The 24,753-nt window shown below is 40.9% G+C and overlaps 2 protein-coding genes and 2 non-coding genes across 5 annotated transcripts; 3 read left to right on the forward strand and 1 right to left on the reverse strand.

The window, feature by feature from the left end:
* Nucleotides 1–1,414: 1,414 nt before the first annotated feature.
* Nucleotides 1,415–17,147, reverse strand: NDUFS1 (NADH:ubiquinone oxidoreductase core subunit S1). 2 transcript variants are annotated; one of them, XM_064451819.1, is made up of 19 exons: nt 16,898–17,147; nt 15,297–15,364; nt 14,968–15,059; nt 13,430–13,537; nt 12,204–12,280; nt 12,030–12,111; nt 11,790–11,920; nt 10,884–11,069; nt 10,320–10,454; nt 9,803–9,917; nt 8,658–8,803; nt 7,935–8,063; nt 6,054–6,183; nt 5,387–5,547; nt 4,003–4,157; nt 3,231–3,406; nt 2,364–2,498; nt 2,092–2,164; nt 1,415–1,775 (listed from the first exon to the last, which is right to left on the reverse strand). In XM_064451819.1, exons 2-19 carry the CDS (start codon nt 15,358–15,360, stop codon nt 1,684–1,686), a joined length of 2,187 nt encoding a protein of 728 aa, XP_064307889.1. In that variant the 5' UTR covers nt 15,361–15,364; nt 16,898–17,147; the 3' UTR covers nt 1,415–1,683. The 2 variants fall into 2 exon arrangements, with proteins under 2 accessions (XP_064307889.1, XP_064307890.1); XM_064451820.1 differs by lacking the exon at nt 16,898–17,147 and adding an exon at nt 16,740–16,891.
* Nucleotides 17,148–17,320: 173 nt separating this feature from the next.
* On the forward strand, nt 17,321–21,351 carry EEF1B2 (eukaryotic translation elongation factor 1 beta 2). The gene is made up of 6 exons (XM_064451824.1): nt 17,321–17,473; nt 17,863–17,985; nt 19,273–19,396; nt 19,767–19,833; nt 20,513–20,638; nt 21,161–21,351. The coding sequence occupies exons 1-6, from the start codon at nt 17,394–17,396 to the stop codon at nt 21,313–21,315; spliced, it is 675 nt and encodes a 224-aa protein (XP_064307894.1). The 5' UTR covers nt 17,321–17,393; the 3' UTR covers nt 21,316–21,351.
* Nucleotides 19,615–19,694, forward strand: LOC135313721 (small nucleolar RNA SNORD51). The gene has a single exon (XR_010373250.1). It is a non-coding gene; the product is annotated as a small nucleolar RNA SNORD51 (small nucleolar RNA).
* Nucleotides 20,130–20,264, forward strand: LOC135313725 (small nucleolar RNA SNORA41). Its single transcript, XR_010373254.1, has one exon. It is a non-coding gene; the product is annotated as a small nucleolar RNA SNORA41 (small nucleolar RNA).
* Nucleotides 21,352–24,753: the final 3,402 nt, after the last annotated feature.

Raw genomic sequence — 24,753 nt, forward strand, 5'->3', positions numbered from 1 at the left:
GAGGGAAAAAAAAAAGGTTTTCATCCTAGGAACCTGAGAACCAAATGTTTTACTGAATATAGGATTCAGCTACATCCTTTCCTCTTAAACCTACCATCTGTGAGAGGAGCCAACTGCCTTGCTTTGGCATATGTTCTCACACACATTCTTTTGCTATGTCCAAGCCGTAAACACCTCTTCCTCCTAAAGAAGTAACGTTCCACACAGACAACATGAAGGTTTTATGCTCTACTTGGTCACACATGTGGACATACACACTATGGGGTCCTGTGAACTGCCACATTAAAAACAGACAACACTATTTCTAGATGTCTTGTTAACATGCATAGTAGTATCTTTGAATAAAGTGAATAGTTGTATTTTGTACCACCAAGAGAACCGACCCTGTCGGTATGTAGAAGATGGCAGGCTGAGTCAAGCACTGCCCAATATTTAAAACTCAGTCAGCGAGCGTAAGGACACTGGGCTATACCAGGATAACCAAGATGATAATTTTCTTCCTGGGCAGAATGAAAACAATTTTTAAAAAATCATTTGCTTGTTACTGAAAAATTTCAAGCATGGAAGAAAAAAGGAATTCTATAAAGCTAAGGCTTCTATAGCAGCACTCTTATGCACTCAGGGTTATTCTACACATTCTACACTGGAATATGTAGCTTTTTTCCTCATGCAAAATTAATTTTTTTTTTTTAATAAAGTTGGAAGTGATGGCTTTACGATACTGTTCCCATTTGCATGATTGCTGGAAGGATTACTCTAAACCTTATTACCCTAGTAGCCCATTGAAAAGGAAGCTATCCTTATTCCAAACTTACATTAACCAACACAACAGTGGAGAGAGTCACTGTTCTGAAGTCATTCTAAAGCTTAATAAAAAATCCAAACCCACAAAAACCACCACACACAACCCCTTCCCCTTCTTTGCTATAAAAAGATCAGTGCAGAGAAACTATTCTGTGATCTTTTCTGTATCTGAACTGGTATAGCAAAAGGCCTTTAATCTTTTTGCTCAATTTTAAAGCAGCTCAATATGAGGAAGCTGTGTAAAAAGTCACTTTTCTTTTTCACATCATCAACATTATTCTTACTTCCTCCATGAGTAGTTTCTCAATTGAAACAAAATGGAGAAATACACAAATATCTAGAGTAGTGATAGGTCTGAACACTGACATAAACCAGGTATGCTTGGCTTAAAAGCGGTACAACTTGCTCTGAAAATGCATTACAAAAATAGCATATTCACACTCTCACCAGTACTTAAAATTAAGACAGCTGGATACTCTGGAAGGTTACAATCTAGTATTTTTGCCATGTAGACTTGTTCCTCGCAAATCAAGACTTACTGAGTCTGAGTTGCTTACTAAGTTCTTTTCATGCAAGAAGTGTGAGCTGTATGAATTACACAGGTAATGGATCGGTTGGTATTATAATTTATTTGTATACAATCAACACATACTCTGCTCTGGGTACAGTAAGTTGAGTGCTGCATGTTCTCCCAGACACAACAACAGTCCTATAATATTATGGGACTATTTGAACTGATGAAAATGAAAAACTGAATTAAGTGAATGGAGAAAAGAAAAATACAACAGCCTAGTAAATAGATTTTGAAAAAAAAAATATCAGTCACAGCAGTTAACTGCAACAAGTACTTGGATGGAGGTGTAGCAGTCTGATAAGTCTCTAGCAGATGGTTGGCTCTTCCACTGCATGAGCACCTTCAACAACAGCTTTCACACACTTGGCCATTGTCTGGGATGCTCTGCTGATTGAATCTGGGGAAAAAAAATCCAAACACACATTACTGTGTTATAACTGTTCATTTTAGAAATTACACAGACACAATGTAAAAGATTTAGTACAGGACTGCATGCAAAGAGGGTGAAGAAAATTGTTTAATTGAAAATATAGTCCCAATAGTCTGTGCTTTCTACAAATTCCAAATCATTTTACCGGCGAATTTTGTTTCTTCAAAAGACTCAAATCCTACGTGTCTTAGTGGAAAGCTTTAAATGCCTCATATGAATCCTATTGTAAAGCTAAGCAAAATGCATTGCTGATTTCAGAATGGAAAGGCCATACTATACATACCTGTCATATAAAAGTCCTTTATTGTGAGCTGAGGAGGAACAAGAGGATCAGCAAGAAGCTGTTGCTTCACTAACTGTGGCAGGAAAGGAAAAAAAAGAAAGTCAGCTTTATGATAGGAACTTGTTACCAAAACATTTGTTGAGTGAATTCTGCATTAAGTGCAGGTCAAAGAATGCTTGTAGTACTACATATGAAGAAGGCCCATTTCTTTAAAAAGCATCAAGCTGTGTAACAGCACTACATCATGCCCCAGATGCTTCAGTTTTGATTACCTTTGACAGTTCATTTGCCTGGTTGAAGTAGTTAGCCTCTTCCACATCATCGTATCGAACCAGATTAGGAGATACTTCTTCTAAACGCTTCCGTATTTGATCAAGGTTCTCGTAAGGCAAGGTCATACCAGCCAGCTAAGAGATTCATCAAAAAAAATGCCATCAAGTCTAGGGATTTAATATGTAGTGGTTTAGGTTACTAAGCCATTAACATACCTAAAGTAAAATCAGGAAAAATCTACACTCCTGAAAACACAAGTAGTTACAATGTACATACTAAAGCAAAGTCACAGTGTTCTGTTGGACTTCTGATGCCTACAGTTAAGACTTCCCCATGTTAAAAACTAGGCTGTCCTGTTTGCTATACAAAGGAAGAAAATAAGTACTTTTCTCCTTCCATACAGATGTCACTTGTACTTTCCCTACCTTACCACCAAATGTGATAAAAGTTGATGCAATTATCAATGCATCTTGTTTCCAGTGACTAGCAAGCACGTATTTCACCTTATCCAACGATACCAGATCCTGTCCTCAGAGTTCATGCTGTTTTCTTTCTAAAAAGAAAGAAACTGCATCCTCCCACCAGTTTCCTCTAAAGCATTTCATGATGATTTTGCAGACAAGGTTCACCCATTATGCATTCCAATGGCATACAGCAGCTATAATGTTAGTACTATCCTCAAAAGGGAAACAATATGATTTAACTCACAGAATTAACAGAGGATTCAATACAAAACATTGCTTCTTAAGACTACAGTCATGTATTTCCCTGAACATGTACATTTTTTTGGAAACACTTCTCAATACAAAAGGAACTTAACCTCTCAGTATACTTTTATTAGAAGTAATTTATAACAGCAACAGTACCTCAGAGATAGCTCTAATAATTCTCCAGTCTTCCCTTGCCATCCCAGGAGGTGTTACTGCTACTCTTGTCTGCTGGGCCCTACCCTCAGTATTCACATATGTGGCTGCCTTCTCTGTATATGCTGCTCCTGGGAGAATAACATCAGCCATGGGAGCTCCCACATCCCCATGATGTCCTAAACGCACGGAAAGAGGAAACAATATGCAACCATGTAAGACCTAAGTGAATCAAAATGAAAAGAAATGCTTTACTAAAAATACAGAATTTCTCTGTTCCCAGAAAAAAGGAGTTTCTAAGGTTCACTTAACCAGTAATATAAAGCCTATTAGGCTGACTGCTCCAAGGTCTTACTTGCCTAATCTTTGGGGAGAATGAACGAACTACAAGCAGTAGTAAATGTTAGTTCAGTCTCTACAGTCACTCAGCTTGGGGGGCTCCTGGAACAAAGATGTTTAGTGCATTAAGGTAAGACCATGTTTTGGTATGACAGAACAGCTGGGAACCAACACCATTTTGTCTGCCACATTTGAAACTCTGCTCCAGAAGACAAAACTGTTTATATTTCCTTATTACTCATCAACAGTTTCTCATTTTTACCTAAAAAATAGGTAACCAGTATCTCAGTTATGTGTTGGAAGTTCTATTTCTTGGCAGAAAATAAAGGCTATAAATTATCAAAGGGTCAGATATGTTTGTAAGAGTATGCCACTGTTTAGGCTTTCTCTCTATCTACTAGATAGCAACATTTCTTAATTTATATCTACTAATTACCTTGATAGATGATAAAACAGTCCTTTGGCAAATCCTGACGTGTTATACAGCCTGAATCTGCTCCCAAGAGATACAATACTTTGGGAGGATTTTTCCTGATTGCTTCCACTCCTGGTTTGAAACCCAGATCCAAAGCAGCTACCTGGCTTGCAACCCTGTAGGAACAAACACATTATGACTAAGTTATTTCAGAGTTCTCCCTCTCCCATCGGACCAGACCTAGCTTCTTTTTTTGACTAAATATTTAGGAGGGACACAAGAGGTCTCTAACAGTAACAGGAAAAAATGAAGCATAAAGGCAACTGAAAAATTTGACAGAGTATTTGGCAGAACATCAGGTTGGTTTTGCATTTTGACAAACTGATGGCAGTTGAAGTTTGCACGGGGCATCTCACCTATTTAAGATGGGATAGCAAAGTAAAGGCAGATATTCCAGGTCAGGGCCTAGTGGCAGACAGCTCATTTGTTATCTGGAACATCAAGGTTCACGTCTCAGCTATGAAATGAACTCAACAGGCCTTTTATTTAGGGCAGTCACATGGAAGATGTGAGCCACTGGACCATCAGCTACTCTGAAGCATTTAAGACTTAAGACCACTATTTCATCACTATTCATTTATTCACACATAAAAACATTGTTAAAAGAATGAAAAAATCATTCTCATTTTCTGGCACTCTCTTTCATTTCCAAAACAGTTTTGCATATCCTGCAAAATCAGGTGCCAGACTTACAATTATATTTAAAAGAAAAAACATTCTCTCTGTAGGGTACGGATCTTTCAATGTCACTCATGTTTGTCTGATATAGTCAGACATCCCAATAAGTTAAGTTATGTTGCTTAACTTAAGGTAGAGAGGATGGTGGACCAAAAGCATGAAAGTCAGTAATACTAGAGTGTCATGGTCTAACCCCAGCCAGCAACTAAGCACCATACAGCCACTCGCTTACTCCCCCTCAGTGGGATGGGGGAGAGAACTGGAAGATTAGAAGTGAGAAAACTCATGGGTTGAAATAAGAGCAGTTTAATAACAGAAATTTAAAAAATAGTAGTAGTAGTAGCAGCATTATTATTATTATTATTAATAATATTAATATTAATAAAAATAAAGCAAGTGAGGCACAGTGCAGTTGCTCACCTGCCAACCGATGGCCAGCCAGTCCCCGAGCAGTGGTCACTGCCCCTGGCCCACACCCCCCAGCTTATATACTGGGTATGACATCATATGGTATGGAATACCCCTTTGGCTAGTTTGGGTCAGCTGTCAACTGAAAAGTTTGCCATGTCAAGGAACCCATTTTTATTAAAAAGTTTCTGCTAGTTTGTACTCCTTGCATAGGCCCAGCATGAATGAAAGTAGCTCCCAAAAAAGCTTTAAAGCAAACCTGTGGAGGATGTTCATGACTTTCCAATCAGAACCAACACCGCTCTTAGTCCTGGCATTTTGTGCAATGGTGGAAACAGCAGCATGGATAGCTGCTCCGTCACTGCGCTGCAGTGCTGCGCTACCTACCACCACCATTGGCTTCTTGGCCTGGTCAAGGACCTATGCAAGTAAAGAAGCAAGAAATTCATTCCAAGGCTCTGAACACAATTCTTGGTGCAGATAATGTAATAAATACCATAATTTCTACGTTAGTCTTTCATGCAAAGCTATAGTTCTGAAATCTCTTGTTTCATTTAGAGATAGGCCAAGAGAAACTGGTATAAGCAGTATGCTTCCCTGTCAATACAGAACTATACTCTTGATAACCAGACATTTAAGTGGAAACAGCAGTGGCTGAAAGCCTGTTTTATACGAAGAAATATTTCAGGAGTTTCCTGCACTGCAGGAATATACACACCTGAATATATTAAATACACACCTGAACATATTAAACTGTTCACACATACTTGGCGAACACTGATCATCACCTCATCTCTGCATTTGATTAAAAGCAAATAGCCCCATATACAACATGGCAGTTCCCTTCAAATCTATCTCTGTGGAGAATTCAGATTATTATTCAATACATCTGAAATTCAGCAGACACACTCGTAACTTGTGTGTACCTTGGAGAATGCATGTTTTCCAGAAGCAATGTCCTGGAGTATCTGTGGGGACTCTCCTAGATGATCATATGTGTAGGTCAAATTCACAGGGGAGCCGACAAGGGCCACTTGCAAGTCATTGTGAAGCCAGCTGAAAACACAGCAAATATTTTATAAAAGTTAAAGAAATAGAGTTTTACTCAACCAAACCCACTAATTATAATTTTAGCAATAACTTGAAATAGGATGCAAATTCTTTCAAAGTACTTTAAACAGCATTCATTGTTTCAGTAACATGCAGTTTAGCATTATTCTGACTGTAAGCTTAAGTTTCTTTTAGAAGGACTATTTCTCTGTGTACATTCTGGCACCAGTGCAGCAACACACCTTAGATGAGAAGTTCATAAATCAATTCCCTCCTCCCCTCAAACTTTTTCCCAATTCAGTGGAAAAAATGGGTTGTACAATATGAGGTGCTACAACTTTAAACCATCTTTTTCCAGTATTAGGCAAAAACAAACAAAACAAAAACCACCCCACACCTACAGCTATTATTAAGTTCATTTAGCTTGACTTAACTCTTAGTTAATTGAAGAATTGAAGCTAAAGTAATTTGTAGGAGGAAAGAATTTCTCGTATCAGAAATAGTGTGGCCAGCAGGAGCAGGGAGGTGATTGTGCCCCTGTAGTTGGCCCTGGTGAGGCCGCACCTTGAATACTGTGTTCAGTTTTGGGCCCCTCAGTACAAGAAAGACATTGAGATACTGGAGCGTGTCCAGAGAAGGGCAACAAAGCTGGTGAACAAGCTCTAGAGAACAAGTCTTATGAGGAGCAGCTAAGGGAACTTGGGTTGTTTAGCCTGGAGAAAAGGAAGCTGAGGGGAGACCTTATTGCTCTCTACAACTACCTGAAAGGTAGGAAACAGCCTCAAGTTGTGCCCGGGGAGGTTTAGACTGGATAATAAGAAAAATTTCATCACTGAAAGGGTTGTTAAGCATTGGAACAGGCTGCCCAGGGAAGTAGTTGAGTCACCATCCCTGGAGGTGCTTAAAAGATGTGCAGATGTGGCGCTTAGGGATATGGTTTAGTGGTGGACTTGGCAGCGTTAGGTTAACGGTTGGACTCTATGATCTTGAAGGTCCTTTCCAAGCTAAATGATTCTGTGATTCTATGACTTGACAGTGCTCATGGTTTTAGAAATCCACTTATTTCTTAACTAAACAGAGAAAAATTTAGCTGGTTAGAAATTTTTCCTTTTTTGCAGCTTCTCGTAGCATGGACATATATGAATAGTTCATAAATGTCATCATTTTTTCCTCTCAAAATTTTCAGGCTGCCATTGTTTAAAATGATGTATTTTGGAAGATCGCAGCATTAGGAAAGACAGGGCTTTTATAAATCCCCGTTGTCTCCTACTGACATATCTTGTTGAAGTTGAATTAGCTACGTTCAGAAGTTGGGAATATGGGAAAGCCACATTATTTGCCAAAGAAAATGTTAAACTTGAATGCTTCTAAAATCAGCAAGTCTGATTTGTTACATCAACAATACAAATAGGAGCAAACTGATGCTGAAAATAAATCTTTAAGGAATATGCTTTAACAAACTTCCATAAGACAGAAAATCTGAGATGTCTGTGTAATATAACAAATGAATAAATGTCTAAGTATATGAACTTGCAGAAAATGTCAAAGTGAGAATGAACAAAGCATAGCTATACACTACAGGGAGAAGAGACCCCCTTTTTCTACACATAAATCACCATTCCCTTTACTAAAAGGTGAACTAAATCCAGTGAGTCCATCTGCATGAACACCCTCTGCATACTGCCTGCGGCTCCACCTGAGCATTGTATCAAATCCAGATGGATTTGCATGCTTAATCACCAGCAAGGAATCCAAACCTCTTTCGAATTCTGGCATTAAAAAGCGGGGCCTCAAAGCGTGGATTGGTGCCAACCAGAAGCAGGACATCTGCCTCCTCCACTCCAGCAATCTTGGTATTAAGCAGGTAGTTAGAGCGTAAATCTGTGCTGTAACAAAAAGATTTAAGAAAGAAAACTGATGAGAATGCAGTAGAGGGAAGGAATGAAGATGTGATAAAGATTCTAGATGCTCAAAATATTTCTTCTCAAGAGGAGAAAGGGAAAGGAGAGATTTCTCAATCCAAATAACTAACCGAAATAAAAAGTAAGAGCTGCTCTCTTTCAGGATTATCAGAGACAGCAAAATATTAATTGAATTACAATACAGTTATTGTCAGCCTTCACAAAATTCATCTGTTATTACACAGTTTACAAGGTCATAATTGTACTGTAGTTTTCACAGTACAAATAGAAATAGGCTAAATTATCCAGTTTACAACAGAGTGTAACTGGCTTTTGGTAGCCTACTGTTAAACTGCAGCAGCCTCAACATACAGTAAAGTATGCAACCCTTGCTGTACTAGATACTATGTGTCAACTCACAATCCATAAATACTGTCTATAAATTAATACTGTAAATTCAAACAAAAGCTGCTAACGCATCAGCAATTGCTGTCCTTGGTCATTTCAGAATCTTACCATGAGATGATTTGCAGACTGGAAAGTTTAACGTACTAATTACAGTATTGCCTGAACTCTTACCCAGCTCCAGCAGTAGGGAAGACCTCTTCAGTGCAGAGTATATCACAATTCACTCTATTCAATAAGTCTTTCAGAGCTATCAGCGCTTCTGCATCCACCAGACCTCCTACAATTGCTGCTGCTTCCTTACCTTTGACAGCCTGTAGCTGGAGAGAAAGTATAAATGTAAGCAAAAGAAACCATTGAAATAAATTGCCATTTGGGCCAGGTAAATATTTGTTACATTAGGGTGTGCCAAAGCCAGCAGCACAATCCGCTGGCCTGGAGTAGCACAAACTGATCAGCAGCATGTGACTTCTGCAAGGCAGCAACTCCAGCTCCTTCAGAACTCACGATAAGCAAAGAACAGCTCTCTGCATTCTGTGCAAGTCTCTCCCACTCAAGTTATTGCTCAGATGTGGCTGATTCTCATTTGGTGTGGTGAGGAGAGGAAGATTGGTGAATGCTTTTACTTTAATGAAGTCACAGTACAGACAATACAAACTTCTGTAACGCAAGCTCAGGTAGTAAACTCAACTCAAAGGTATTATCTCAGAAGCAATAGCTTTTGTAACAAATCCTGCTATTGTACCATGGGCAAAAACATCCTTGAGGAAAGTTCAACTACAGTTATTCAATTCTACTTTGTCCCACATAAAATTTTTAATCAAAACCCAGAGCAGTCATGCAGCACTTCATTTGTGCAGCAGAATCAATCACTACACAGAGAAAGCACTGAGGAAAGCATAATTCAAATATAAATAATACAGAATTAATGGCTTTGATGGCAAAAGTGGTGATAGCAGAGTTTAAATAAATTTAAGGAAGTATTCAGGCAGATCAGAGTAATTCAGGAAAGTTGCTTCCTCCTAAGATTTCTGAAAGAACAGTTTAGTTTCCTATTTAAATGAAAGTAATTTCTCTCCCAATGCCTGAAATGAAATCACGGTAAGATAAAGTTCTTCAGATGGCATAATCCATGAAACAGGAAATAATATTCAAAAGAAGAACTTTAAGTGGAAATACAATGGATTAGAAGTCAAAAGCACCCCTCTAACCTTAAAGAAAAAAGCCCTTTTCTATATGACTGCTTTCATATTAATCATTGTAATGTGCCCAGCTTTAGAAATTAATTTTATGTTATGTATATTGAAAATTGTTCTTACCACACCAGCAACACGAGTTAATACATCCTCCCATGAGGCATAAACAAGTAGTCCTTTCTCATTTTTGATCATTGGCTGAGTAAGTCTCTGACGCTTCAGACCATCATACGCAAACCTAAGTGAACACCACTAATAGTATTAAAAAGCAAACACAAAATAATTCTGTATACTAAATATTTTCCAAGACTGAGTTTTCTAACAGCTTGCAGTTAGAAAAGAGAAGCACAAGAAATATTTCTCCTGAAAGTTTACCTTTTCCTTCTCAAAAACAAGCAAGAAAAATGTGATATAAATAAAAAAGTTACTGTAAAAAAAGCTACAAAAATTAAAACATTAGAAAACTCAGTAACTTCAATTACAGTATTAAAAACATCTTTTACCTTATTCTTCACTAAAGCTTTACAATATTAACAGTGGAATTCAGAAGTCAGTGCTACTGTCCTCATTTCTGGTTCTGCAAAGTGTGCCTTTAATGCATGCATAAACGCGCACGTGGGTACAAACACCTGCCACACACCTTGTTTTGTCAGATATCCATTCCTCGTTGATATCTTCATGCAGCCTTGGCAAAATTCTCATCACTTCTCCAGTTCTTGTGCTCACTACAATGTTGCTTCCAACTGCATCAAGAACATCAATTGACTCTACCTTCCTGTTTAGAAGAACAAATAAACCATTTGCAGTTTTCTATATACAAGCAGCAACAGACTGTGAAACAAACAACAGTGTTGTAGGTTTAGCTTTAGCTATACATATAAGAGCTTAGTTTCACAAGATATTTTAAATAATATCCTCAACAATTACTTAGTTAATGAATTCGGAATTTTCCTTTATATACTTTTTTTTTTTAACTGAGCAATCAGCGCGACCTACAAGTCCAAAACATTTTGGAGTAAAAATAAGGGAAGAATAGTCTACAAACTGTATCTGTGTTAGATTCAGCCAGTGGAAAAGTCTACAACAAAAACCGCTAAGAATAAAAAAAATCAGAGAAAACCCTTGGTATTGTGGACGCACACAGTCTAAGATAAAGTGTATGACAGAAACAGAGAAAGCTGCATCTACAGTATGAGATACATACCTTGTCTCCCATGGGCGTGCAGTAAAGGCATATGGCTTGGAGGTAAGAGCACCAACTGGGCAGATGTCAATAATATTTCCTGATAACTCAGACATGAACATTTTTTCAACATAAGTACCAACTTGCATATCATTTCCTCTTCCGGTTGTTCCCAAGTCGTCTACCCCTGCAACCTCGCTAGCAAACCTGGCAGATGCAAAAAGAAGGAAAAACAAATCTGGAACGTACAACAGCAAGACAGCATGTTTTTCAACCCTTATCTATGTTCTTAAGATACAACATTAGCCTTAATTCACACACCTGGACAAAGAAAACAATTGTTTAGATACATTTGTCAGAGCACATGCAGGACTACACATTTGCAGAATTTCATTCAGAGGGGGCTACAAAAACTAGATGGATTTAAAAAACAGAGCAATTTGGTGCTTATTGAATTTCACAGTCTGAGTCCAAGATTAGTCCTAACTAACAAGTTCTTTCTAGAAATAGGTGGGTATGTTGTGTTCTTTTCCATCTGGCTCAAGTTTGCTGGTACTGAATCTCAAGACTGCAGAACAGCATAAATAAAGCTACCAGAAGCTGTCAGGAATAAATACATCTTGCAACTGTGGTTAAGGAAGTCAATGTTTTAAAATCCATTCTGCCACTAACATCATGGGACCAGTTCTGCCCTGTAGAACTCTGATTTCACTTGCATGTTTTGGCCACCTCTCTCTTTTTCCTGCATGACAGCTGCCTGGTAGCTCTGGGAAACCATCTATCAGTCCCTACCAGAAATAAAATCTGAAGTACAGTCAGAAAAGAAATAAGAAAAATTGACTACCTCTCATGGTCTTTCTTTCACAAGTAACAAACTGATATAAATATGCCTTAGTAACTCTCTCCAGTAAAAATAAAGGACATTACCTGATACATCGAGTGCACTGTATACACCGAGTCATGATTGTTTTGACTAACGGGCCAATGTTCTTGTCCTCCACTGCACGTTTTCCCTCTCTAAATCTACTCCTATCACTGCCAAACATCATCGATTGATCCTAGAACACACAACAGAAAACAGACATATCCAGGCTGCTGGAATATCCAGTACAATTTCACCTAAGAATATTAATACATAAGTCTACACATTTTAATTGGATGTTTTACCTGTAGATCACATTCTCCACCCTGATCACAGATAGGACAGTCCAATGGGTGATTTGCCAGCAGGAACTCCATTACACCCTCTCTGTTGGGTGCAGGAATTAAAGCTAATGTCAACTTCGCATCATTTAGCAGACAGTACAACTAATCAGCACTAGGAGGCTAAAAGAAAGGTACCTTGCTTTCCTGGACTTCTCAGAGTTTGTCAGTATGTTCCAGCCCTTCATAACTGGCATGGCACAAGCAGCAACTGGCTGCAATCATCATAAAAAGCAAGCATGAACACAACTTATTTCTTCTCAATATGAGCACAAACACCGACATCCCTCTCCCCCCAAATTCTTACATAGACATATTGTAGAAATAAAAACGTATCTGCAAGGGAAAAAAAAAAAGGAAATCTAACCAATGAAAGCCATATTTGTTAATAAATAGCCTTCTATATAGAAAGGTTAATTAGTTGTGATTTATTTATTTTCAAAGTTGAAAATGTTACACTTTCAGGTTCCAATTCAAGGAGTTACTAGCAAGAAGAAAGTCAGTTATAAAAGATATAAGGCAAATCAAAGAGATTCCGTAGAGATCTGGAAAACCTCTAGAACTGAAGTTCAGAGTATGCATAATTTTAGACATTTATTTGGACAAAGCCTATACAAAGAGTCTCAGAATAAAACTTTTTCACAGGATGACTGCAAGATTAACAAAAACTCCTGCTCAGAAAACAAATCCCTCCTACTTTTCAATTACATCACGAGATAGACCATCATGACTTCAATCTTCAGCAACAACCCAGCACTTCCAGAGGCACAAAGCTCAAACTATAGAATTGAGGTGTGCTAAAGAGTGTTATATGTGAATATAAATGTGTAATCCAAGACTGAACTCCAAAAGAACGCCTCAACTATCCGCATAGATTTCTTAATACTGCTAAAGACAGCCTTCAATTCTGAAGTCAACGACTATTTTACAACAGACATCAATGGTACATAATGCATTAAAATATAAACTATAAGTAACTGCAATCTCTACTTAGCTAGAACAAAGCTGCAGACATTAATCCTAAGGCAGAATTCATACATTATCTGAAGTTTAATATTTGTATAATATCAGCTGAAAATGCACAGTTGAAGCCTGAATTACAGAAAATAAAAATATCTCTAACTGAAAACACACAACTATCAAGTGCTCACACCCAGGAGCAAGTTACTCCATAAGAGCCTGAGAACTGACTTTGATCCATTGGCAATCACTGCAATCCGGTGGGAAGAAAGGAAAAGCCTGCTCGGAGCAGCTGAATGACAACAATTTGTGTGCTAATGACAGTGCAAACAATTATTTACAAGATTTACACTAGCTCCTAAGCACAGCAGAAAACCATAATTCCTAGGAAATATACACAGTACCTTGGGTGCTTTCTCTATTTCCACAAGACACATCCTACAGTTTCCAGCAACAGAGAGACGATCATGGTAACAAAAACGAGGTATTTGAATTCCAGCCTTTTCACAAGCCTATAAACAATATGAAAAAAAGTAAAATTAAATTTTAGTTAGATCTTTCAGTTCCACCTCATAAAGCATTACTCAGTTTTTCAAAGAATAACAGTGTTAGCACTCAGAAATATAGAGCATTCAACCTTTTATCTTAAGAAGTGACCGTAAAAAAAAAGATAGTGATCAAGCAGAAACACGTCAGGTTAACAATTGCATACATAGCTTTTCCAAAATTTGTAACTGAGGAAATGAGAACTGACCTCTCTTTGATTCTTTCCTCCAAGAACAGAGAGAATTCTCTTTGAAAGGACACTAGCAATAAAAATAACTTTTTAAAGAAAGCATGCATTATTTAAAGAAAAGCACATAACAGAGGAAAAGTTGAAAAAATACAAAGGAAACAACAATGGGCATAATGACTTTGACAATTCAACAACACGGATACTCTCTATAAAGATACTGGAACACAGTCAATCTTCAACTTCAGTAGAACCCCAAACTCAGAAACATTCTTCCATGACATGTCTGAAGAAGAGGTAGGACAGAGACAACAGACTTCAGAGAACAGATGACAACAGCCTTTCCTGCAGAAAATCCCCATGGCTGATGGGGTCTATGCTACAGCACTAGCTATGCCTGCCAGAAGAAACACCACTGAATTCAATAAAAAAGAACTAACAAGACCTAATTTTTCTCATGATTTCTACAAAAAATTACCACATGCAAGCAAAACTCAAAAGCCAATTAAAAAAAGCATTTAAGAAAATATTACATTAGACTCCTGATAGGGCATTCTAATGCCAAAATAATTAGTAACTTGTATCCAAAGACGACAGATATGAAATAAACACTATGTACTTTCATCTTCTCACTACACCATGTCCCCATTTAATGGTTTCTTAGAAAGAAGTTAGACTGGAAAAATATCTGCTTGAAATTTTGGCCTGAAAAGTAACAATGCTGAGTACAGGCTGGGAGATCCAAGTTCCGTTTTGTCCCATGCGAAGAATAAAAGCAGTGAAGGATCAGCATTCTAAATCATAAGAACTAATAACCTAAAGGAGAAAATCCCTCATTTACCTGAGACACCACTTTAATAAGATACAAAAGTAACAGGTTCTGAAAGGCAACCAGGTCACACAGAGTTCAGAGCTAGAATTTCAACCAGAATTTAATCAAAGCTTGTTATTGCATTGGATACATTTTTGCAGTTGGGATCCAAGTTGCATGCATCTTCTTTCAGGCAATCATGTCAGATGCTTCTTTTTCAACCACTGAACTCCCCCCAAAGGATTTCTGCCATGTGAAATTGTATCACAGTCAGCAAAAACATCACTATAGAATTACAAGAAACAATGCAAAGCGTCTTTTTTTTTTGCTATATGGAACATGCTACCAAAAAGTGATTTGGGGAGTCCAAGAAAAATTCAGTATGCCACTCCCCCCACCTGAAGTACTGTGGTTCCTGGGTTCACCAGTACAGGATGACCATCCACAAACACCTCAATTTGGTTGCTGGCTGCTGTTGCAGTTGTACGTCCTGAGAGACACAGAACAAGAAAACAAAAAAAATTCAGTTACTGCTGGATGCAAACCGTTAGACCCTATGTTCCTTATCTTACAGTTACAAAGTACTGATATATTTCCAGTTCTATAAAAAGCAAAACACAGACTTCCAGAGTTGCAAACAAAGTATGAATACATGCCCTTCAATAATCCAATTACAAATACATTAATTCTATCACTATACACACACGCATAAATTAGAGACACTTACCACACACTTTGGAGGACTGGGCGACCCCAGCTAGGGTCCTGCGGACAGCAGGTAATCGAAGCATGGTGCTTTGGTAAGAGAGAAAAACAGCAGTGAGTTTTGATCAGTTCAAATTTTTGCTGACAGGTTTTAAACAGGCCAAGTAAAAAATGCTGCACCAGTTGCAAAAAAGTCTGTCCACACCTATACGTGCAGAGGAATCACAGAATCACAGAGTGGTAAGGGTTGGAAGGGACCTCTGGAGACCATCTTATCCAACCCCCCTGCTTGAGCAGGGGGCACAGGAACGCATCAGGAGGGTTTTGAATGTCTCCAGGGAAGGAGACTCCACAACCTCCCTGGGCAGCCAGTGCCACTGCTCTGGCACCCTCACAGTAAAGATGTTTTTCCTCATATTGATGTGGAACTTCCTGTGTTCCAACTTGTGCCCACTGCCCCCTGTCCTGTCACTGGGCACCACTGAAAAGAAGCTAGTCTCATCATCCTGACACACACCCTTTAGATATTTTCCCCCTCAGTCTTCTCCAAGCTAAACAAACCCAAGTCCCTCAGCCTTCCCTCATAAGGGAGATGCTCCAGCCCCCTGATCATCTTGGTAGCTCTCCGCTGGACTTGCTCGAGCAGTTCCCTGTCCTTCTTTAACTGGGGGGCCCAAAACGGGACACAGTACTCCAAATGTGGTCTCACTAGGGCAGAGTAGAGGGGAAGGATAACCTCTCTCGACCTGCTGGCCACACTCCTTTTAATGCATCCCAGGATACTGTTGGCCTTCTTGGCCACAAGGACACATTGTTGGCTCAGGGTCAGCTTGCTGTCCACCAGCACTCCCAGGTCCTTCCCAACAGAGCCGCTTTCCAGTAGTTCAGTCCCCAGCCTGTACTGGTGCCTGGGTTTGTTCCTCCCCAGGACCTTACACATGCAATGAACATACAAGACGTATTCTTACAAGAAAAAGAAGTTACTTTCTTAAACTGCAAGATACGTCTCTCTTTTTGTAGCTACCGATACTTCACACGTATGTATATCACCTTACAGTAAAATCCGGTACAAGTGACGATGCCGGTACAGGTGACGACGACCAACAAGCGGCAGCCGAGCTGAGGCCCCTCAACCCGCAGGAGCCGCCGGGAGGCCGGACGAAGGGACAGCGGCAGATAAGAACGGGTCGCGGCTTCGCTGCACCCGTCCGTGTTTACAAACAAACGGGAGGGCGCACAATCCGCGCCCCGCCGGGAGCCAGGGAGGCGGCCTACACCTCGGGGTTCGCGCCCCGGCCCGGCGACTCTGCTCTCCCCGGGCCCGCGACACCGCCCGGCGCGGGGGTCACCTTGGAGGCGCCACTGCCCGGCGGGCTGAGCCCGTCAAGGGCACCGGGAACCATGACAGGAGGAGAGCACCCGTAACAGAGGAGCCGCCGCCGCAACCCGCGCTCCCCGCCGTTACCTGAGGCGGGACAGGCGGCGGAGGCGTCTCGGGCTCTATGGCGGCAGCCCCGGGCCTGTCCGCCGCTCCCCAGAGCCCCCCAGCAGCCTCCGGGACGGGCAGCCTCAGCGGCCGCCGGCTCTTCCTGAGCCGCGCGTTCGGCAACCTTCGGAACTCACCGCTTCGGGCGTTTCCGTCGGGTACCGGACACAGGCGGAACACGGCGATTTCCGCCGGACTCTCCGCGCCTTCTCGGCCACCGTCAGGCGCGTCACCCTCGGAAATTTCCGTCTCCTTCCGCTTCTGGCTTCGGCCAACCCCGGCAACTTCCGCTGGCGCCAGCCGTGCGGGGGCGGGGGGGAACACAGAGTACAGGGAATGTTACAGCACCTTTGTAACACTGAAAAGCTTCCTGGGCTTTATCACTAACTCCGCACTTACTACTCCGGCCCTCCCCCGCCCCTCTGGTACTCCGACCGCCTCACGCCGCTCGCTGGAGCGACCAACCTGTAAGGAACTACTTGGCGGCTTATTCTTGCGGAGGGATCTCTATGCGTGTAAGTACGCGGAGGGATACCGAATGTATATAAGGACGGCGCCGAGGTAGCCGGACCTCTTTGCGCGGCGGCAGGGTCGGGTCGCGGGCGGGAGCGTGTGTGCTGCGCTGCCGCCGCCATGGGCTTCGGGGACCTTAAGTCCGCCGCTGGCCTCCGGGTCCTCAATGATTTTTTGGCTGATAGGAGCTATATCGAAGGGTGAGAGGCGGACGTGGGGGGCTGGGGGGAGGGGGGCCCGGCCGGGCCTGGCCAGGCCGCGGTGAGGGGCGCCGGCCGGGGGCGGGGGGGACGGCCAGGGGCCGCGCCGGCGCGGGGGGACCTTACGGGACGGGCCTGTTCCGGTGCCCGGCGGCCACCGCTGTGAGTCACGCAGGGCCGGAGGTGGCCGAGCTCGGGGGCCGGCGCAACGCGCCCGCGGGGCCGAGCCCGCCCGGCTGCCGCCGCTGGAGGCGGTGCACTCGCCGCTGGGCCGGGCGGCGGGGGCACCCCGCTGCGGCGGCGCGGCCGTCTCTGCGCTCGGCTGCTGCTGCTTCGCATCTCCCGGCGTGCTCCGAGGAAGGGGGTTAACTTCGGCTTATTCTCCGCAGGTACGTCCCTTCTCAGGCTGATATAGCAGTCTTTGAAGCAGTCGCTGCCCCACCTCCTGCAGACTTGTTTCATGCTCTTCGGTGGTACAATCATATTAAGTCGTACGAAAAGCAGAAGGCAAGGTATGGTTAAATTGCAAAGCTGGAATATACGGCGGACTGGCCTGTGCAGTGTTGCATTTGTGTTTTCGAGTTTGAACAAAACGGTGCTTTTCGCTCGTGCCACGTGGCTTTTTGTGTTGCCCTTGGAACTGGATCAGCTCCAGAAGCGGAGCAGGCTTCTGTCAGTACGTTACACTTATCACTTAGAATTTGGGCAGCCTGATTCTGTCTCTTTCTAGTGGCTGAACTTTCTACTAAAGCTTATAAGAAAGGCTCAAGTTCTCTTGCTGTCATTTACACAGATAACTGATGAAAGCTGAAAACTACATACCAGTAATCTACCCCATAAAGACAACACCAAAATGGATTAGAAAATATGGTAGAAGTTGTTAAAGATAAATATAGAGTACATAGATGATAAATAAGGAGAGTGGTTTGTTCAGGTGTTTGGAAGATAAAGCAAAATGAATGATTTGCAATGCAGAAGCCCATATAAAGAAGGGGAAATATGAAAGCAAATGCTATCTTTTTTTCTTTTTTAGTGATTTTAGTGTTCATGAAAGGTGCTGTATTGACATCCATGGAGACTGCAGGCCTCTCTAAAAAGGTACAGCATAGGTAGTGTCAGTACTGCTACACTGCCTCCTCTGTGTGCCTCAGTCATGTTTGGAGGGAACTCTTGTAAAGTTGGGTGGCTCAGTCACTGGGCCATTTCCCAAGGTCTTCTAATGCTGAAGGTGGCTGAGATTATACAGTTGCCTCACAAAGTCCACTCTGTGGAAACTACTCTTTGTTCGTGAAAAATAAAGCTTGTTTTACAACTCTCATGACAGCAGTTCACAGTAACAGTAGAACTGCAAGCTTATTCTAAGACTGCAGAACTATAGAAGAAGAATAATTCAGGGGTTCTGGTCCCTCGTGCTGTTGAGAGCTAGCTTTCAGAGTAAAGCATTCACTGAAACTTCCAAAGTCACAGGATTAGTTAGTTACCTTGCAACATGTTTTCTGTCACTATTAGTTTTTGAACAAATGAAAATATTTTTAGGGAAGCATGAACAAGAAGTTGTTAACTCTTCCTCCACAGAATGTAATACAGATAAATTATTTCAATAAGAAAGCTTTTTCTAGCCATATACCTAGGTGGAGCCGTAATGTTGAGCAGGATCGTGTCAGTTTATATATACCGTCTTCCAAGATGGCATTTGCTGTGGTCTCAACTAGTATGCCAGGAGCATTGAGGATTGTCTTTGGGGAGGTTCTGTTTTCAAGTAGTGGAATTGGATCCTAATATCTGCTGTTTTCTTTCAGCTTGCCAGGAGTAAAGAAGGCTTTGGGGAAATATGGTCCCGCTGATGTTGAGGACACGACAGGTGCAGCCACAGATAGCAAAGATGATGATGACATTGATCTTTTTGGATCTGATGATGAGGAGGTACTTGTGACCTTTTTGTATTATATTTGGGTTTTTAAGAAATACCTAGATAAGCAGATTTCTGCCTTAACTAGTTTGTTATTTGAATTTGCAACCCTGATATCAGGTCCTACTTGGAATTCTCAAATTCAGCTGTCTTTGCAGAATAGAAAAGTTTGGAAGGTAAACACTCGAGTTAGGAAGGAATGTGTTGCAACGGGGTGAATTGTCATCTTTGACTGGTTACATGATGAATAAAACAAAAAATCACCATCTTTCGGCTGACTGTTGTGATGATTTGTTTTTGCCTGAGTAGATGCCAGTCATTTTGGTAATGCTTTAAAGGTGCAGGGTTTAGGTGCTTTTCTGTAATTTTAGATTTCTCTTTCAGGAAAGTGAAGAAGCAAAGAAACTGAGGGAAGAACGTCTGGCCCAATATGAATCAAAGAAGTCCAAAAGTATGTGTACCAAGAACTTGCTGGTATTTTATGCTTGGGTTAATTTTCATGCATTTAAACAGGGTGGCTAGAAACACTAATTAACTGTAATAGATATATTTGATGGCATGAGATGGGAGTAATCGGCTTCACTTGAATTGTCTGTGAGCTTAGCCTTTCCCATAGCAAATGGGAACCTTAAGTTTTTGTCCTGCTTAATGCACTCTTGTTTGTCTTACCCAGAGGCTGAGCTTTCTATATAAAAAGAGAGAACCCCAGGATTTTTGTTAAAAATTTAGAGAAAAGGCTGCAAGTCCCTCCACAGCTACTGGTCTGGAACTGTTCAGAACTGTAGCAGTTGCAGTATTCCCTCTGTGGAAAATAAACTGTTACACGGCATTAAGCTCCTTCTCAGACTCTCTGAAAAAGGACTTCCTATGTAACAAACAATGTTAGCTTCTTAATCTATGCTATCTTATGAGACTATTTCTCAAGACAGATGTATCTGTCTGCATTTTGAACATTGCGATATGCCTAAATACTTTTGAAATGTATGTTGGTACAAGAGCCCTTTCACAGCTATGTGAAGAGGTTCTTGTTGATGAAATTGGGAAAGTAGTTCTTGTAAAGCTAGTTTGCAAGTATATTCATGAGTTTTTGAAAAATTCCTAGCTTTTAATGGTGATTTTTCTTCCCCCAGAACCAGCTGTTGTTGCCAAATCATCAATCTTGCTCGATGTGAAACCTTGGGATGATGAGACAGACATGGCCAAACTAGAGGAGTGTGTTCGAAGCATTCAGGCAGATGGCTTGGTCTGGGGATCTTGTAAGTAAGAGAAAATTTCAAAGCAGGGAGAGGAGAGGTAGTACCATCTCTTAAAATAGCATATGAATAGCTAGACTTCTTGTCACTGTTTGCTGATCTCTGAAAATGTGGGTAGGTAAAACAGTGCAGGAATTGCCACCCTACGGTACTTCAGTCTCTTGACATAGTCAAAAAGGTGTATTAGTGCAGTGGCCAGGTTAAGATTCAAATACAGGTTATAAAAGCTTTAAAACTTTGGCTCTGCTGTCCTGCAGCTCCTGCCCACAGTTCCTGATGCGGCAAGCAAACACCCATATGCCCACATCACTGTTTTGGGGTGGGGAGGGGGAAACACCCACAAAACCAAACCCATTTTGACTACCTTGTAATGTATGCTGTGTTGTTGATTATATGGAACAAATCACTCTTCTTATGTATTCCTGCAGACTGCTTTGGTCAGTTCAATCTTAGATTTGCATTTTTAAGGGATTCCACCAATCAGGGAATACTAACTGCCTTTTTAAAAACTTTTTCTTTTTTCAGCCAAGCTAGTACCAGTTGGCTATGGTATCAAAAAGCTTCAGATCCAGTGCGTTGTTGAAGATGATAAAGTTGGAACAGATATGCTGGAAGAGAGAATAACTGCTTTTGAAGACTATGTACAATCAATGGATGTAGCTGCTTTCAATAAGATTTAAGTCTTGATATATCTAGAATAAATGCAATTGCAAAAATTGGGCTGTGTCTGTGGTTAATTCAAAATCATGGTGTAATCCAACTCTGAAACGTAAAATTTGGTTGATGGGTATAAGGTAGAAGCTAAAACTGGATTTCAGAGTTGCTCCAACACTCCCCACTGTAGTACCCAAGAGGCTGAGTAGAGGAAATGGAAAATTTATATTTACCATCAATCCAGATCTAACATTTACTTGGCTTTAAAAATCTGAAATGCTCTTTTCTCCATTTTGGAGGAAGTTGCATCTTTGGAAATTTCTGTAATTCATCTGGAAGGAGGGATGGCTTTAAGGGAAAAGCAGACGTCTTGGGCACTGTACAAATAACTTTTTATAACCTTTGTTTAGTAAGGGTGGTGACTAACCAAATATACTGTGGCTTTTGTTGAAAGCTAAGGCTCTATTATCACTGAGGGAGTAGAGATGAAGATAAGTTAGAAGCAACAGGAGTGACTGCAGTGCATCAGAGATGGGAAGGCATAGATGGAAACAGCCTCTATCTGACCTGAGACTATAATGGTCCTCTCCTGCAGTGTGGACTTGGAGCTGTGTTCCTCTGAGGTGTGAAGAGATTTGTAGTGAAATTACTTCCAATTTTCATGTCTTCCGGGGCTGCTTAATTAGTACAGCAAATAACAGTGTTAATAAAAGCTCCTGCTTTCCTATTCCAATGTCCTTGCATGTCCTGGACCTCAAAAGGAGCCTGGGCAGGCGCTGGTTATCCTGGGAGCTGTGCTTCTTGAAAGGTGCTTTGAGCTCGCAGGCGACTAGGGGGCAGCAGGCAGCTTCTGCAAGGGCTCCTGGAGGCCTCGGCTGTCCAACACCCAGCCTGGGTGAGGATTTATAGGGCGCATTGACCGCAGGCTGCAGCTAATGCTGGTGGGTAACTTATAAACTTGAAGCATGCTCCAGGCTAAAAACAGCAATAAAAAAAAAAGGTGTTCAATTAAAATGCACAGATGAAGTAGCATAATTAATGCCAGTTTGAGTTGCTTGGCTCCAGAATGGCTTCTAGATTGATTTTCTGACATTTTTAAAGACTATCCATAGGAATGATACAAATGTAAAAGCTGTCAAAGTTGTGATGTGTCTAAAGAAGTTCACATTTCTAGGCCTTCTGTTGGACTGAGAGAATTTATTGTGACCATGAAATGGAAGCCTTTTGTATGCCACGCTGGTCACTCTGAGATGAAGATGCTCACTGCTGAAGCCTGACAACAGCAGCTAAAATAACTCCTTGTTCTTTTTCCATGGAGCATCTCTGTGTGGTTATCTGGCCCAGCAGGTCCTGTTTTTGTTTAAAGGTCTGCCGAGTTCAGATTAGGTAAGAGCTTTGTTTTATAATTTGTCTCAGAAAAAACATTTGCCTGCCAGAGGTTTAAAGCATGATTAAAGAATTGAAAGTGAGTGTAATTACAGGCTTCATTCCCATTTTCCATAAATTTAACTCCTAAAGGACTAGCTTCATCCTGTGTGTGTAAGTAATGCACAGTACCTCTTCTGTGACAATTCTCTAGCTGTTGCTTCTGCTAAATCATATAGCTTATTTTTAGCAATTCTGTCCTGTGCTGTTGAAAGCAATAAATTAGCAAATACCACATCAGGAAAAAAAATAATTCTGCCACAAAAATGTAATTTTTATTATCCTTGCCCATCACTGTTTCTGACCTCCCATTCAACATGCTTCTCGCCATTAAAGTCTTTCCTTGCCCTTGAAATTAAAGCTCCAAGTGGATAAAATGGTTTGATTTACAGACTAACTTTGCTAAAATACAGTACTATGAGCCATCCACCTGCCCTGCCAGACTGGATTTTTATGTTTGTTTCATTTATGCTCAGCACACATGTACAAACTCCAGTTGTTGAGATTTCTTTCGTGTTTTTTTTTTTTCCCTGATGTTAGAAGGAAACTCGCTGCACAGAAACAAAACAAAAAGAAAGGTGGAGAGCACAGTCTCCCCAGTTACAAAATAGGTAGGCAAGTGCACAACAGAATTCCACAGAATCTGCATACATCTATGTTAGGGGTTTTTGTGTAGTGTTTGGGTGTGTGCTGGTATATTACTGTGTTATCGTACCTGTGAAAAATCAGCACCCTAGAGTAAACGAGACACTTCTATCCCAAGCATACCCCATAACAGAAAGATCAGCAGAAAGTTCCATAACTTGAATCCCTGATATATAGGAACACTGGGAAAAGAGTTTCAACAAAAGTGTTGGTTACAAACTAACCTACCTAACAACCTTCAGAAGTACAAACTGTTCAGGAAGCAGGTAAGGGTAAGTAACCAGAACCTGTCTATTACAAAATGTGTTTATAGTTGTTATTTTTTAATGAATGGTTGATCATAGACCTATTTCCTATGAAGTGCTTTTCTATATTATCTTTTAGTATGATAAGATAGATCCCCCTCGTCTGCCTTTTTTTCCATTGCAGTGGGTTGAGTGAGAATTCCTCAGTCCAAGCTGTGTAGAACTGTTGGTGGTGTTTTGGACACTCTTTGGAAACAAACTTAGAGCGTTTATCATCTGTTTTATTTAGGTATGTTCCATTACTCTTGCAGAAATTATTTGGAGATAATCTGTAACTGATCTTTGTGTGAATGAGGTAGTAGTTACATTGCAAAATTGTTAATTCACTTAATTCCATAGACCTTTGGCATTATTCAACTCTATTCTGTATCTTTGTTGTCCACTTCAGGGGAGGCTTTCTGATAATTTATGCAATACAGCACATGTATGTTCCCCCATTTGAAAATCGATCTCTTTTTACTGTATACAGCAATATGTGTGCTCACATAGCTGACATGCAAGAAGAAAGCTGACATAAACCTTAATTCCTGTAGTAGGTCAGAGCTTGCTTTCATCTTCCAAAAATCTTTGGGAAGGAGCTGTTCTAAGAATGGACAGTCACTGCACATTGCTACTGAGAAAAGCAAATGAACACACTCTTTGGAAACAACAAACTTTTATTACTTCACTTGGAGTACAGTCAGGAGAGTAGTACTAATACATCATTCTTAAAAAGATGTCAGGGAACATGTGAAGAAAAACTACAAAATATTTGATCTAGGCACATTCAGCAGCACGATGCCAAAATATTATGAGTCACTATGTACCAGGCAGCAAATGACTCAAAGGAAGAGTGCTGCTTACCAACTTTCCAGCCCCAAAGTGAAATACACTGAAATTCCACTGATCCTGCCTGACTCTCCCAAACTCTGAAACCAGAGCCCAAAGAAACAGTTTCAAACCACAGTCAGACTGTTGCTGTTTGTACAGCTACCCACGCTGGATGTGCTCATGCATGTGTGTGTATATATATATTTAATACAAAAGCAAATACATTTACATATAAGGCCTCAATTACAGTATAAATGCTACTTATGTGTGTTGGCAAGC

The sequence above is a fragment of the Phalacrocorax carbo genome, chromosome 5 (genome assembly GCF_963921805.1).
Source record: "Phalacrocorax carbo chromosome 5, bPhaCar2.1, whole genome shotgun sequence".
Lineage (NCBI taxonomy): Eukaryota > Metazoa > Chordata > Aves > Suliformes > Phalacrocoracidae > Phalacrocorax > Phalacrocorax carbo.